The sequence below is a fragment of the Hippocampus zosterae genome, chromosome 9 (genome assembly GCF_025434085.1).
Source record: "Hippocampus zosterae strain Florida chromosome 9, ASM2543408v3, whole genome shotgun sequence".
NCBI lineage: Eukaryota > Metazoa > Chordata > Actinopteri > Syngnathiformes > Syngnathidae > Hippocampus > Hippocampus zosterae.
In genome coordinates, this window is record NC_067459.1 from 22,778,351 (window position 1) to 22,791,610 (window position 13,260).

Below are 13,260 nucleotides of genomic sequence, written 5' to 3' on the forward strand. Positions count from 1 at the left end.
TGTTGACTTGACTTGACTTGACATTTGTTATGGTTTAAGATTCTCACCCTGAGCATTTTTTTTCATTGATGTAGCCCACATTGGTTAATTACGAATAATTCATTTTCGTCGACAAAGGTGACACTTGAACCGAATGAGTCTCATTGAAGCACCCACTAAATAAATAAATCACACTTTAAAATGTTTCTGGGGGTATTTTCAGTCACTTTAGCAAACAGCCTCACACTTCAGGGTGAAAGAATGACATTCAGGATAGGTTTGAAATGTTTTTTTTTTTTAATCTGACCCAAAGTGGATATGAAAGGGTTCAATTCAGGATAATCCATCCATCCAGCTGTCATATCCAGGATGCAATGAGCACCGATACGCATCATTATTTTTCATGGTGTCCTCCACTCCCAGCTAAAGGTGGCTCAACATCCTAATGGTCAGACAAGGACAGTAAAAGACTTTGCCGTTGTGATGGAACATGAACATAGAACAGGCACCAAATCAATCAATCTATCTATCTATCTATCTATCTATCTATCTATCTATCTATCTATCTATCTATCTATCTATCTATCTATCTATCTATCTATCTATCTATCTATCTATCTATCTATCTATCTATCTATCTATCTATCTATCTATCTATCTATCTATCTATCTATCTATCTATCTATCTATCTAGCTATCTAGCTATTTAGCTAGCTAGCTAGCGATCTATCTAGCTAACTAGCTAACTAGCTAGCGATCGATCTAGCTAACTAGCTAGCAAGAGATAGTCAGCGAGATAGATAGCTAATAGCTTGTTTTGTTCTCTCTGCTAATTGGACTCATGCACTTGCGCTAATTTAGACGTCCCTGACGGGCTTATCAGTGGAGCAAAGCTAACAAAAAGCTTCCCGAGCTTGTTTGTCGCCTTGGTGCCTGTGGTGGAGTATCAACAGTGTCATTCTTAATTGGCACTGCTTGTTAGATGACACACTTCATTCCTTTTATCACCCCCCTGCCCTTCAAATATTGCATCCACTCGTCATATTATGAGCAAGATGTTCTATGTAGCTCCGACTATTCGTTTGCGTGCAATGCTTTTCAAACACGAAGGACGAAGTTCACTTGTCGCAACGTAAAATGTCCATTGATGATAGAAATGATGATATTAATTAGAGATTTTAAAATTTGTCAATATGTGGTCCACATCGAGAAGAAACAACAGCAGTAATAATAATAATAATAATAATAATAATATTGATAACGTGACAGAATCTAGGTTATGATCAAGTGTTGCTTTCCTTGCGGGGTAAAATAAAATCTCAAAACTATCAAGTTATTCTGAGGTGAAATGTTTTGCCCGGCGTTGCGGTGCACACAAGTAAAAGCAATAGCACAGACCAAAACAATTTCATATCGTCATCGTCTTTGAGCTGAATGCTTTTTTGGGGAGGCGGGGGGAGGCTATTGGCAAATCATGGACGGCGCGTCCTTTCCTTTCCTCCTGAAGCTGATAACCTACAGAGGCAGTTGCGATAAGAAATGAAGTCTGTGGCGCCAACGTCAAGGTCGCTCTGACTTTTCTTTCATGTCGTCAAAGGGAACGTGGCTTCTTGGGAGGAATCACTTTCACTTTGACTTTTACCGTCATGCGCTCTTTTTGTTTTCAAAAGATGGCTACAGGTTACATTTTTTTTTTGTATTGTCTAATAATTGTGAAAAAAAATAAAGCTGACCGTAACTGTTGCGATTCTCAGTTCATGGTAATATTTAAAAAAAAAAATGCAGCTTTCTACACAACTGTCAAATTATTTGCGGGTTGCCTTGAGTAGCAGGAAGTGGTTCATGTTGATGAAGAGTTACGTCAGTTTGGGGAAAGAGACGAAAGCGTCATGTGCATGCGGCAAGAGCTTGCAATTCTTCGAATTACTCCTAAATGCCCTTTTAGACGGTGACACATTATGTGGCCATGACTAATTTTGTAGCTATATATTTTTTTTCATTCATTCATCTTCCGTACCACTTGATCCTCACTAGGGTCGCGGGGGGTGCTGGAGCCCATCCCAGCCGTCTCCGGGCAGTAGGCGGGGGACACCCTGAATCGGTTGCCGGCCGATCGCAGGGCACACAGAGACGAACAACCATCCTACCTAGGGACAATTTAGAGCGTCCAATCAGCCTGCCATGCATGTTTTTGGAATGTGGGAGGAAACCGGAGCACCCGGAGAAAACCCACGCAGGCCCGGGGAGAACATGCAAACTCCACACAGGGAGGCCGGAGCTGGAATCGAACCCGGTACCTCTGCACTGTGAAGCCGACGTGCTAACCACTGGACTACCGGCCCGCCCGCTATATATTTTTGTCCTAGCTTTTCATTCAAAATGGTGTGCAACCACGATGGATGTGTGAAAAATAAATGCTGTTCAAAATTGGTCGACCTATCAAGTCTTTCTAGCTAGAAAACACCTTCAGGAGCCGTGACACGCACTATTTCACGGATGTCGCCTTCCACGGGTTCTTTTGGGAACGTAACCTCGGCGATAAGCGAGGGTTCGCTGTCCATCCATCTCAAGATAGATAAAAGGCGGGAAATGCCAAATGGCTTTGTGGCCTGGTGATGCATCTCGTTTGGATTTCTCAGAGGACTTCAATGGAAATTGCTTGAGGACACAACTTGTGTTTCTCTTTTGAGTGTATCCTGTAAGGCAGGGGTGTCCAAACTTTTTCCCAAGGGGGCCCGATTTTATGTGGTAAAATGTCGGGGGGCCGACCTTGGCTGACATTCTTTACATTGAACAACAATATTGTTCAAGAAATTTTAGTAAGCCAGTCTGTTTCACATTTCCATTTTTATTTTAATTTCAACAATCTTAAGAATTTCTTTTGGTTCATTTGAAACAGGAATTTGAAATATGACATATCAGTCAATATAAACACGGAGTGATGTCTTGTTAACTCGTGAGTGATGCCCTCTAGTGTCTAAATGCTATTACTCATTTAGTGAATGATATTACTCATTTTGCCACTAGAGGGAAGCAGTACTCTATGAAACATCACTCACCAGTCTACGAGACCTCAGTCAATGCAACACGTGTTCCATTGCGACCAACCTGCGGGCCAGACGGCACTGATTTTATGACAGGGGCCGAGGGCCGGATGAAATTCGACCGCGGGCCGGATTTGGCCCGCGGGCCGGACTTTGGACATGCCTGCTGTAAGGCATCCTTCTGTCGTTTTTCCTCTTTTCCTTCCTCTCAGATCTCTCGTCTGCTGCCTGCGTCATAACGAGGGCATGGCAGGTGTACTGGCGTGAAGGCTGTTTGAGTCGCTAACCACGTCGCCGTGCGGCAGACAGAAAACGAGCAGGATAAATAGAAGCGGAGCGACAGGCTCCAGTCAGCGAGCAAACAAGGCGCCGCGAGCCGACTCGTGACTGGTGTCTCGTCTTGTTGTCTTAACTTGCGTCCGCCGTCGCGTGGCACGTTTGCCGAAGGCGGCGGTTTCAAGGCAGCATAGATTAGGCTTGCAAGAAGCACAGGTGAGGTTGACAAAGTGTGCCGGATGCTGTCCCAACAGGAAATGCCCCATCCCCCCGCCTCCCCGCCAAAGTGCCGTGTCACAGCAGATCCAATTTCAAAATGAGATTTTTTTTTCCCATTACGGCGCTGCTGTACTTATTGTAATACTTTGTACTTGTCTTTGTGATATTATTGCTTGATATCAATCTTTACCAAACTGAAAGGTTAGATCATCCACACAGACCAGGAGAAACTCTTCCATGCTTTTATCTCCAGTAGACTTTATTTGTTGGAACGATCTTCTGACTGGGGCGGCCCGCTAGTCCAGTGGTTAGCACGTCGGCTTCGCAGTGCAGAGGTACCGGGTTCGATTCCAGCTCCGGCCTCCCTGTGTGGAGTTTGCATGTTCTCTGCGTGGGTTTTATCCGGGTGCTCCGGTTTCCTCCCACATTCCAAAAACATGCGTTGCAGGCTGATTGAACACTCCAAAATTGTCCCTAGGTGTGAGTGTGAGTGCGAATGGTTGTTCGTTTCTGTGTGCCCTGCGATTGGCTGGCAACCGGTTCAGGGTGTCCCCCGCCTACTGCCCGAAGACAGCTGGGATAGGCTCCAGCACCCCCCGCGACCCTAGTGAGGATCAAGCGGTATGGAAGATGAATGAATGAATGAATGAATGGATGAATGAATGAATGAATCTTCTGACTGGAGTCCCTTATCGGGAGCATCAAACAGCTGCAGCTCCTTCACAACACTGCATCTTAAAGTGAATTTGCGGGTTGTCCGCCAAGGAGCTAAGTGATTTCACGTTCTTCAAGTATTTGCGATGAGAAATGAGAAATCATTCCATTGTGTTGCATTGGCACTGATGGGGTCGTCCCTCTCCAGCCTGGATGCCAGGATCAGCGTCCGAACGGAGAAACCACTGTAGAATCGTGGAGGAGTGACGATCGATGGTGACTAATCCGCACGCTAGGCACGCGTCTCCGTCCGCCCGCCTCACGGCCGGCGCTGCAGTGCGCCGCGCGAGTGTTTATTCTCTTTGACACAGTTCAGACGAAAGCCAACAGCGGCGGCCGACCGGCCGACCCGCCCCACCGGCGCTCGGAGTCAGACAAGTATGAGACGAGAGCCGCCCCCGCTGCGTGCCGAGGCCCTCGGCCTCCGAAGCGCTCCTTCGAGGCTCTAACGCCCAGCTTGAGTGGCTGTCACCAGACGGCAAGTCGAGGCTTTTAATCCCGGCGGTACACTGATGGCCGAGATAGAAGTCATTAGGAGAGCAAATTTCTGGAAATACGTGTCAAATCGTCACTCGCGCCGGGCAATTAAAGTGCCGGCTTGACGCCGCCACTTTGCCAGCCTCTCGCAGAGTATTAGAAAAGAAGAGGTCACGCACTCGAAGGCTTAAAGGGGAACTGCATTAAGACGACAAGTGACTTCCAGGCAGCCTGACGTCAGGCCCTTTTACGCCGCCTGTCAAAGCAGTCCGGAGAAATGTATTTGCACACCAACCCATGGAAGCTTTGTGCCACAGCTGCCCCCACACCTCATTGCCTTCATTCTTCTTTGATTGTTTCTGTCATGGACCAATTTGTAAAAGCTCTTCGGCTGAGATTATCTTTTTATTGATAGCGCGTAATTAGCAGTGCTCACCATGAATTTGACACACACACACACACACACACACAACAAATTAAATTGCCAAGAATGGTCTGATTTTCAAAATAAAATTCCATTTATGATGGAAATTCCAGTTATTTCAGGTGTGTTCTTGAATGGAAAAACACATGCGGGTTCCTCGTGTCTGTTCAAAACGGTAAATTGTAGCAAGCTCAACTTCTCAACTCAACTCAACGGTATTTCTAGAACACTTTCAAACAGGGGCGGCCCGGTAGGCCAGTGGTTAGCACGTGGGCTTCACAGTGCAGAGGTACCGGGTTCGATTCCAGCTCCGGCCTCCCTGTGTGGAGTTTGCATGTTCTCCCCGGGCCTGCGTGGGTTTTCTCCGGGTGCTCCGGTTTCCTCCCATTCCAAAAATATGCATGGCAGGCTGATTGAACACTCTAAATTGTCCCTAGGTGTGAGTGTGAGTGCGAATGGTTGTTCGTTTCTGTGTGCCCTGGAATTGGTTGGCAATCGATTCAGGGTGTCCCCCGCCTACTGCCCGGAGACAGCTGGGATAAGCTCCAGCACCCCCCGCGACCCTAGTGAGGATCAAGCGGTTAGGAAGATGGAGGAATGAATGAATGACTTTCAAACAGCCATCGCTGCTGTACATGGAGCAACTAACATATACAACAGTAAAGCAACAAAAAGACGGTAGAAAGCACCGAACAGCAACACCAAGAACAAATCCGAGTCACGATGAGTCAAAATCTTCAATTAAAAGCGTCTGAATTAAATCACTCTTCTTCTCGACGGTCTGTTGATGACAGATGGGCAAATAAATTTGATGAAGCCTCGTCAAACAAACGCAACGTCAAAGTGTTGCAATGTCACATTGAACACGCGATTAACTCATTCACTCCCAAAGACGTTTTTAAACGTCTTTTCAGACTTGGAGAGAATCGGCTGGTACTGAATGAGTTGAGAACGGGAGGGTGTGAATTTAAAAGTAGGCCTACTCCCCCCCCCCCCCCCCCCCCCCCGCCGACACCCAAAAAAAGAAAGAAAATTAAAAACCTTGAAAGCACGCTATATGTCATCGTCAAAATGGTCACATGCCAAGGGCTCACTGAAATTGAAATAGTCCGCATTAAAGTACAAGCGGTCGACTCATTGAATCGATCACTGAACGTGCAAGTCATAGCGGATCGGAGGGACGTGGCCGGGCGGGTGTCAGTGGCGTCACGGCGGTGAGACAGCAGTTGCGTGAAGGGCGACATCGGCAAGCCGGGAACTCAAGTGTGACGCGTGAAGGAGACGTACTTCCTCCGCGCTCTTCTCGTCGAAAGCGGTTGTCGATGGTCAGCAAGCCAAAGTGCTACACGAAAGGGGCGACAGAGCCAGGGCCGGAGTTGAAGCAAGCCAAGCGTTATTCTATATGAGGAATTAAATATTAAAGCAGCCGTGGCCTCCCCGATGAGCAAAACACACCTAGGGCTTGTAGATTTTGCAGGCACGCAGCAGTTGTGCTCGTGAACAATGAAAAGTAGGTCCACCCAGATGCGCGTTTTATTGTTGCAGAGAAGTTAATGTCTGCGGCGACTTCCTTTATGGCCCTTCCAACCAAACGCAGTTCGCTCCGGTCCGCAAAGCAGCAGTCACGCCCACCGTTGCGACAGTTTGCAAGTTTTCCAAGGGTGCCGATTCTTGGGAATGCAGGAGGAGTTGCACCAATTCGTGGGAACCGAATGCAAATTGCTTCCATGGCTGTGACACTTTTCAAAGGGAATAATGTATGTTGGTTTGAGAACATGGTTGAAGTCCTACTCACAAATAGATTTGTTCTTGATTTTACTGTTTGGTGCTTTCTACCGCCTTTATTACCGATTTGTCTTACTGTTTATTGTGTATGTTATATCGCTCCATTTACAGCACTTTGTATGCAGCGATGGCTGTTTAAAAGTGCTCCAGAAATACTCTTGACTTGACTTGACTTGACAAATACACTCCACTTAAAAGAAAAATCCTTTCAAAGAACTTTTTTTAAAGATGACATTTGTCTTCTAATAATTGCATCAGCTTTTGGAAGGCTTGCACATACCCCAAAAAGTCACTCATGTTTGTAAGCATACACCCTCAGTTGCTAGATGGTTGTGGGCGGGGGGGTGGTGGTGGGGCGGGGGGGGGGGGGGGGGGTGGCATTGCTTCTGATTGCTCCTGATACCAGTATCAGTGATTGACACAAAATTGAAATTGGAATGTCAACAAGATGCACGGAAACGTCTCAAAGATCCATGGCCAAAATTCAACAGGAATCAGCCATTTTGGTTTGAAGCCTTCGGGGCATTCCAGGGCTGCTCCTTTTGAAGAAGGAGCCCTTAGAGCATAGGTGTCAAACTCAGGTCCTGGAGGGCTGCTGTCCTGCATGTTTTCCAATTCAAATGATCATCAGCAAGCTCTGCGGACACCTGACATTGAACCTGTTCATTTGAATCAGGTGTGTTGCGACAGAGAGACTTGGAAAACATGCAGGACAGCCGCCCACCAGGACCTGTTTTTGACACCTATGCCTTAGAGGAAACACGACTTGATCACCAATGTCATCCAATGTGGGCAGAGCATAGCATAAAAATTGGAGGATGATGATGAGGACTCGTCCTGAAAAAAAAAAGCCACGCGAGGGATTGCCCCTTCCTCTTCTTGTTGTTCTTGTTTGAACCAGTCTACCTCAAGTCACGGCTTCTTAATAAGGGTGGCGGAGTCGCACTGTCACATCAACATTTTCAAGTCCCCAGAACAGAACAAGTTAAAAAAAAAACTTGTTCAACTGAAAACTCATGAAAACTTTTACCATCTCGACTAACAGCATCCCGCTGCGAGTTTAAAGACGGCCCCCGGGCATGCTAATGTTTACCGTGCCTCATCTGTTGATTCGAACACTATTTAGAGTGGTGCTCTTTTGTCACTTAACTTCATTATAAGCGGTGAAAGTGCTCTTTGGTTTTTTTATTTTTTAATTCATTCATTCATTCATTCATTCATCTTCCGAACCGCTTGATCCTCACTAGGGTCGCGGTGGGTGCTGGAGCCTATCCCAGCTGTCTCTGGGCAGTAGGCGGGGGACACCCTGAATCGGTTGCCAGCCAATCACAGGGCACACAGAGACGAACAACCATTCGCACTCACACTCACACCTAGGGACAATTTAGAGTGTTCAATCAGCCTGCCATGAATGTTTTTGGAATGTGGGAGGAAACCGGAGCACCCGGAGAAAACCCACGCAGGCCCGGGGAGAACATGCAAACTCCACACAGGGAGGCCGGAGCTGGAATCGAACCCGGTACCTCTGCACTGTGAAGCCGACGTGCAAAATTTTTATTTTAAATGTCGCTGCTCTGTCCTTATTGCTTTCGATATTTTCAGCTTCTATACATCACACGCATGATGTGAGAGAGAGAGTCAATGTGAAACCAGAGGGCCTGTGCATCATTTTTGCACGGGCTTCCACAAGATAATGACATGCAAATTCCTCCTCTCTCAAAGGCAGCGTGTGCTGTTAGTATTCCCCGGGATCTTGCAAAGACAAAAGAAACCAAAACCAAAAAAAAAAAAAAAAATGATGTCGCAGCTGACCCGAGTCACGAGTCGTTGAACACGACGTCTGCAGGGATGCATGCAACTCCCATCCCATTAGGGGCTTAATCACGTGGAATCAAAGTGTTTAATTAGGAAGAATCAAAGACGCTTATGTGTGATGGTCAACCATCTGCGAGCAACCGGCGGCAGCTTAGTCGCTCGGATATTTCCCGCCGCCCCCCCACCACCCACTCATGATGCCGAAGGAGGTTCGGAAAAGCGACCTGTCAAGCCGCGCACCCTGCTCTGTTCGCTGCCTGAGCCACATGATGGTGCTGTAGCAGCACACCTTTCCGGGGAAGCCGTCAGTCATTCAATAAGCTCCCAATGATGAATATTGACGTCACTCTCGGGGCATCTGATTTCCTCGCGCATAATGACCCGCAGTGGAATACAGAGCGCATGCAGCGAATAACAAGTTTGGATCCGTCTTGGAGATTTTGTTTGGAGGGCAGCAAAATACGACACTGGGTCGAAGAAGAGCGAGCCCGCCTGAGACACGCCCCTTTCGGAAGCTCGTCGATTTATCTCGCGCGACACCTCCATTTACATGCTGCTGTATTCACGAGGCGGCCGCAGATAATTGCGTCCTCTCCGGGTCACTGTGGCAGTTCTATTTGTGCCCCGTGTACCGCACGCTCAGTGACGGATGGCGGCCCGATCGCCTCATTTGTATAATGTATACTTACTGCGGCGCTTTATTCACGAGTGGGGTTTTTCAGCACGGGAAGCTGAAATGTTGTAAAAGTCACTTCATGGCGAGGCGGAGCAACAAATCGAGAGGAGCAAGCTGTTTGCGAGGCGGCGCGTCCTGCATTAATCTAAGCACACGGTAGTCAGGCGGCCATTAGGGTGTTAACGTTTTACATTTATGGTGGGAGATCTCTAATAAAGGTGCGGTAATTGCAATAAAAGTACAATGAAGGAACATCGCGGTTGCGCTTTGCATGTTTGCCAAGAAAACATCCATTAAAGAGACACATGAGGCTCGTGATTCCTTCACGCAAAATATACAATTACAACAGCATACTTACTTTTTGAAGATACGTTTGAAATGAACCATGAACCACCCCACCACCCCGAAACGTAATCAATGCATCCACGATCAGAGCTTCAGTGTGACCGCGATACAAGAGGTCCGAAAACCGAGGGTAAGCTCCTCATGGACAATGGTCAAAAAGTACGGTGAAGCTGGCGGGCACAAGGTTCTCATCTTTCTGAAAGTGAATCCGCGCTACACGCTCGTCTGCAGAGGCCGCTTATCAGGGAGCGACAGGACAAAGGGGAAAAGCGGGCCCTTGGCCCCGGGGGCCACGCTCAAATCGTCGTCGCTGAAAGCCGGAGAGATCTCGTCGGCCTCAAATCTCAAGGTGAAGTGACGGCTGACGCAGTAGATGTCGTCGTGCATCGCCACGCACTGGAAAGCGGGGCAGCGGGGGAGCCGTTTGGCGCCGCACTCGTACCACAGTCGGGCTACGGTGTGGTAGCGGTACACGCTGACCCCCAGCAGAGGGTTGACTTCAAAGCGATAGAGGAAGGGTCCCACGGCCACCATGTCCGCCGTCCTGTCTTTGCCGCCCGCCATCAGACCGCCCCTCCAGGTGTCGCTCTTGGGGTTGTAGCGCAGCAGCATGTAGCGAAGACTACCCCCGGACACAAACAGCTCCCCGTTACAAACCGTCACGTGATGGGCCACGGCGAAGGTATCGTTCGGCAGAGAGGCCACGAAAGTCCAGCCGTCCGACCGCGGGTCGTAGCGCTCCACCGATGAGAGGCACTCCCCGCCCACGGCGTAGATGTAGCCATCCAGGGCGGCCAGTTTGCAACGGGGCCTGGCTTCATTCATGGGACTGATCTCCTTCCAAATGGACGTGAGAGGATTGTAGCAAAACACGCGCTTGGAAGGCGTCGTTTCACCCTCGGTGCCTTGGCAGCCCACGGCGACAAAAAGGTAGTTATCCATCGTGCACATGGCGCAGGCTTTGCTGATGACTTCCTGCGGAATGGAGCAAAGTTGATGCCAGCTGTCTCGACAGTCGTCGTAGTAGTACAGAGCACTCGGTTTCCTTTTCAGCACCTTGCTGTTCCTCGGACAGTCCTGGGGGTCCATATCTGCCATCATGACAAAGCTTCTCCCTCTTATTCTCTGCCTCCTGATGAGTTGCAGCTCGGCATCGGTAAGCCGCCCGTAAAGGTCGGCGTCCCGGAGCACCTGGTGGTAGTTGTTGGACATCACTTCAATGGCCGCCTGCACCACGGACCCTCGGTCGTGTTTTTTGGCCAAAAAGAGAGCCTCCAAACAGTTGCCCAGATCCAGTTGATTTTCCAGGATTCCCAAATCTGAGCGGTGGACCGAGAGACTCCCCGCGACAGTCTCTAAATGAGAACCTTTGCTCACATCAGGGCATTCGTCGTTTGTGGAAGGACCGGTCAACGGGGGACCGGCGTTCCTTGAGCTATCGGAGGGAGCGACCGGACTCGGCAGCTCCGACTGCTCTGCAGCGGCGAGATAGCTCGGTTTGCGTTGGGGTCCGGACGTCGCGGAGGGCCTCGGAACGGATGTCCCCAGGAGGGACGGTTCCTCAGCGACGTCAGGGTCCAGAGAAAGAGGAGAACCTGTGCCGGGGATGCAATCGCTTCCAATCGCTGCTCGTTGCAACTCAGACTTGCTTTCAGTCGGACCCAAGTTAACGTTTGGCTCCGTAGTACAGTGAGAAGAGGTCTCCACGTAGTATTCGTATATCTTTCCGTGCACTACCTGGTCTCTTGGACTATCCAGCACCAGCTTAGCATCCTCCACCTTGATCTCCGCCTTGGAGAGAAAGCTGGAGTAGACGCCATGTCGTTCCAAGTCCTGCCGTAGCTCCCTTTCCACGCCCAAACCGCCATCCAGTTTTTTTAAAAAGCAGGGAGAGCGTCTGCCTTTTGTACTCGCTCGTCCACACTTTGCCGCTTCGGGAAGAGTCGGAGCGCTATCACCGGACACCGATAACTTTGCTTCCTTTTCCAAATGCTGTTCACGGTGTGAGAGGGAACGTGCCTCCTGGGCTGGATTAGCTTCTGTCGGTCTTCCTTTGGCATTGTCAGACGACGGAGCATCCGTGAGGGTCGGTCCGAGTAGATTATCGCCGGTGTCACTCGCCGACAGGCTTGTCTTGCATCTCTGGCAAGTCTGTTGTTTTTTGCTACGCCGGACGGGACTTTCCTCCGTGCCCCTGGAGTTGTAGAACCTGTAGGCTAGTGACACAAGAAGCACCGCCGCCACAGAAAGACTTATTTTGAGCACCAGCTGCATGTCGGATTGGACTCCGAGGAGGCTTGCGACAGGCATGGCGGAGGCAGCGGGAGTGACGGTGGAAATGCCCGCTCGACTGATCCTTTTGTCAACGTCGCTCAGCTGACAATCGCGTATTGGCTGGTTTCCATTGCAAAAGAGCTCCGATGATGCGATGACTGCCGCTCTTTGCCTCCGGGTGTAAAAGGAAACCTGCGGAGGCACATTTGCATCTCTTTATAGGCGAAGCTCGGCTCACTCGACACCTGCGGTGAGTCAGTTGCTGATTCAACGCAACCAAACGCACCCTCTGTAAAGATCAATGTTTGATTCATCCAATCATCCAAGACAACAAGACCTTGCTGCCATTTATGTCGGTGCAGGTCTTACTTACCGCATAAGCGGTTGATGTTTTATAACTACTCGAGTCATAGAGCTTGAGCTGCAGGTGGAAATAAGGGGCGGGACACTCTTTGTTGTCTCAGCAACCAGGATACATCTGTTTGCACAATTGTGTCACGGATCTGAAACTTTCCCTTTCGCCGTGTCAGACAAAGCAGAATGCGATAACGATCATGCGGAACTTGGCAATCGGTCGATGGAACAGAGAAAACTGACAGCTTTGTTCATTTGCATAAGTTCAGCCACTGTCAAGCTGTCATGTGTCGAGGTTGGCGTCCGCAGGAAAACTCTTGCGGTTAAGTTGACTCCGTGGGAGGCTCTGGCCTCTGAAAGGTCTCTCAGTGAAATAGTTGGAAAATCCGAGCCTTTGGCTTTTGAAAGGCAGTCGTCGAGTGTGTAACCGGAAGGGTCACGGCTTACAAAATATGGAAATTGAGACATGTGGCACCGTCGTTAACGACGTCCTTCGGGGACAACGGGCTAGAATCAACTTGTTATTATTCAGTCTTTTTTGCGTTGCCTGGTATACTTTATTGTTTGCAATAGTTTTTTGTTGGCTCTTATTTGAGGAGAATGAGAACGTACGAAGCCGAAAAGGTTGTTTAGACGTGTAAAAGTACACCCTAAGTCACCAAATGTGCTTCCGAAGGAGTCAAAGGGGCAAAAATGAAGAGCGTGTGTCAACGATGACAAATTTTGGTCACTGTTTTGTCATGTGAGAGCTTGCCGATCAGCACTTCGAGGAAACCAAACTCTCCAAGCTTAGTATGACTTGTGAATAATTCACGGGAGAGGGGGTGGGGGGGGGGTCTCTGTGACATTCTGTTAATTGTCTTGACTTTTGTTCTCAG

At 48.9% G+C, this 13,260-nt stretch overlaps 2 protein-coding genes and 1 long non-coding RNA gene across 3 annotated transcripts in view; 2 read left to right on the top strand and 1 right to left on the bottom strand.

Moving 5' to 3' along the window:
* LOC127608118 (uncharacterized) overlaps positions 1 to 13,260 on the top strand; it is a 321,393-nt gene that overhangs the window by 238,325 nt on the left and 69,808 nt on the right. The gene's annotated exons all lie outside the window — the stretch shown is intronic.
* The window catches only part of tbc1d20 (TBC1 domain family, member 20), a 198,365-nt gene that overhangs the window by 54,654 nt on the left and 130,451 nt on the right, over positions 1 to 13,260 (top strand). The gene's annotated exons all lie outside the window — the stretch shown is intronic.
* On the bottom strand, positions 8,512 to 12,333 carry klhdc7a (kelch domain containing 7A). The gene has a single exon (XM_052076976.1). It carries the CDS (start codon positions 12,062 to 12,064, stop codon positions 9,968 to 9,970), a length of 2,097 nt encoding a protein of 698 aa, XP_051932936.1. The 5' UTR covers positions 12,065 to 12,333; the 3' UTR covers positions 8,512 to 9,967.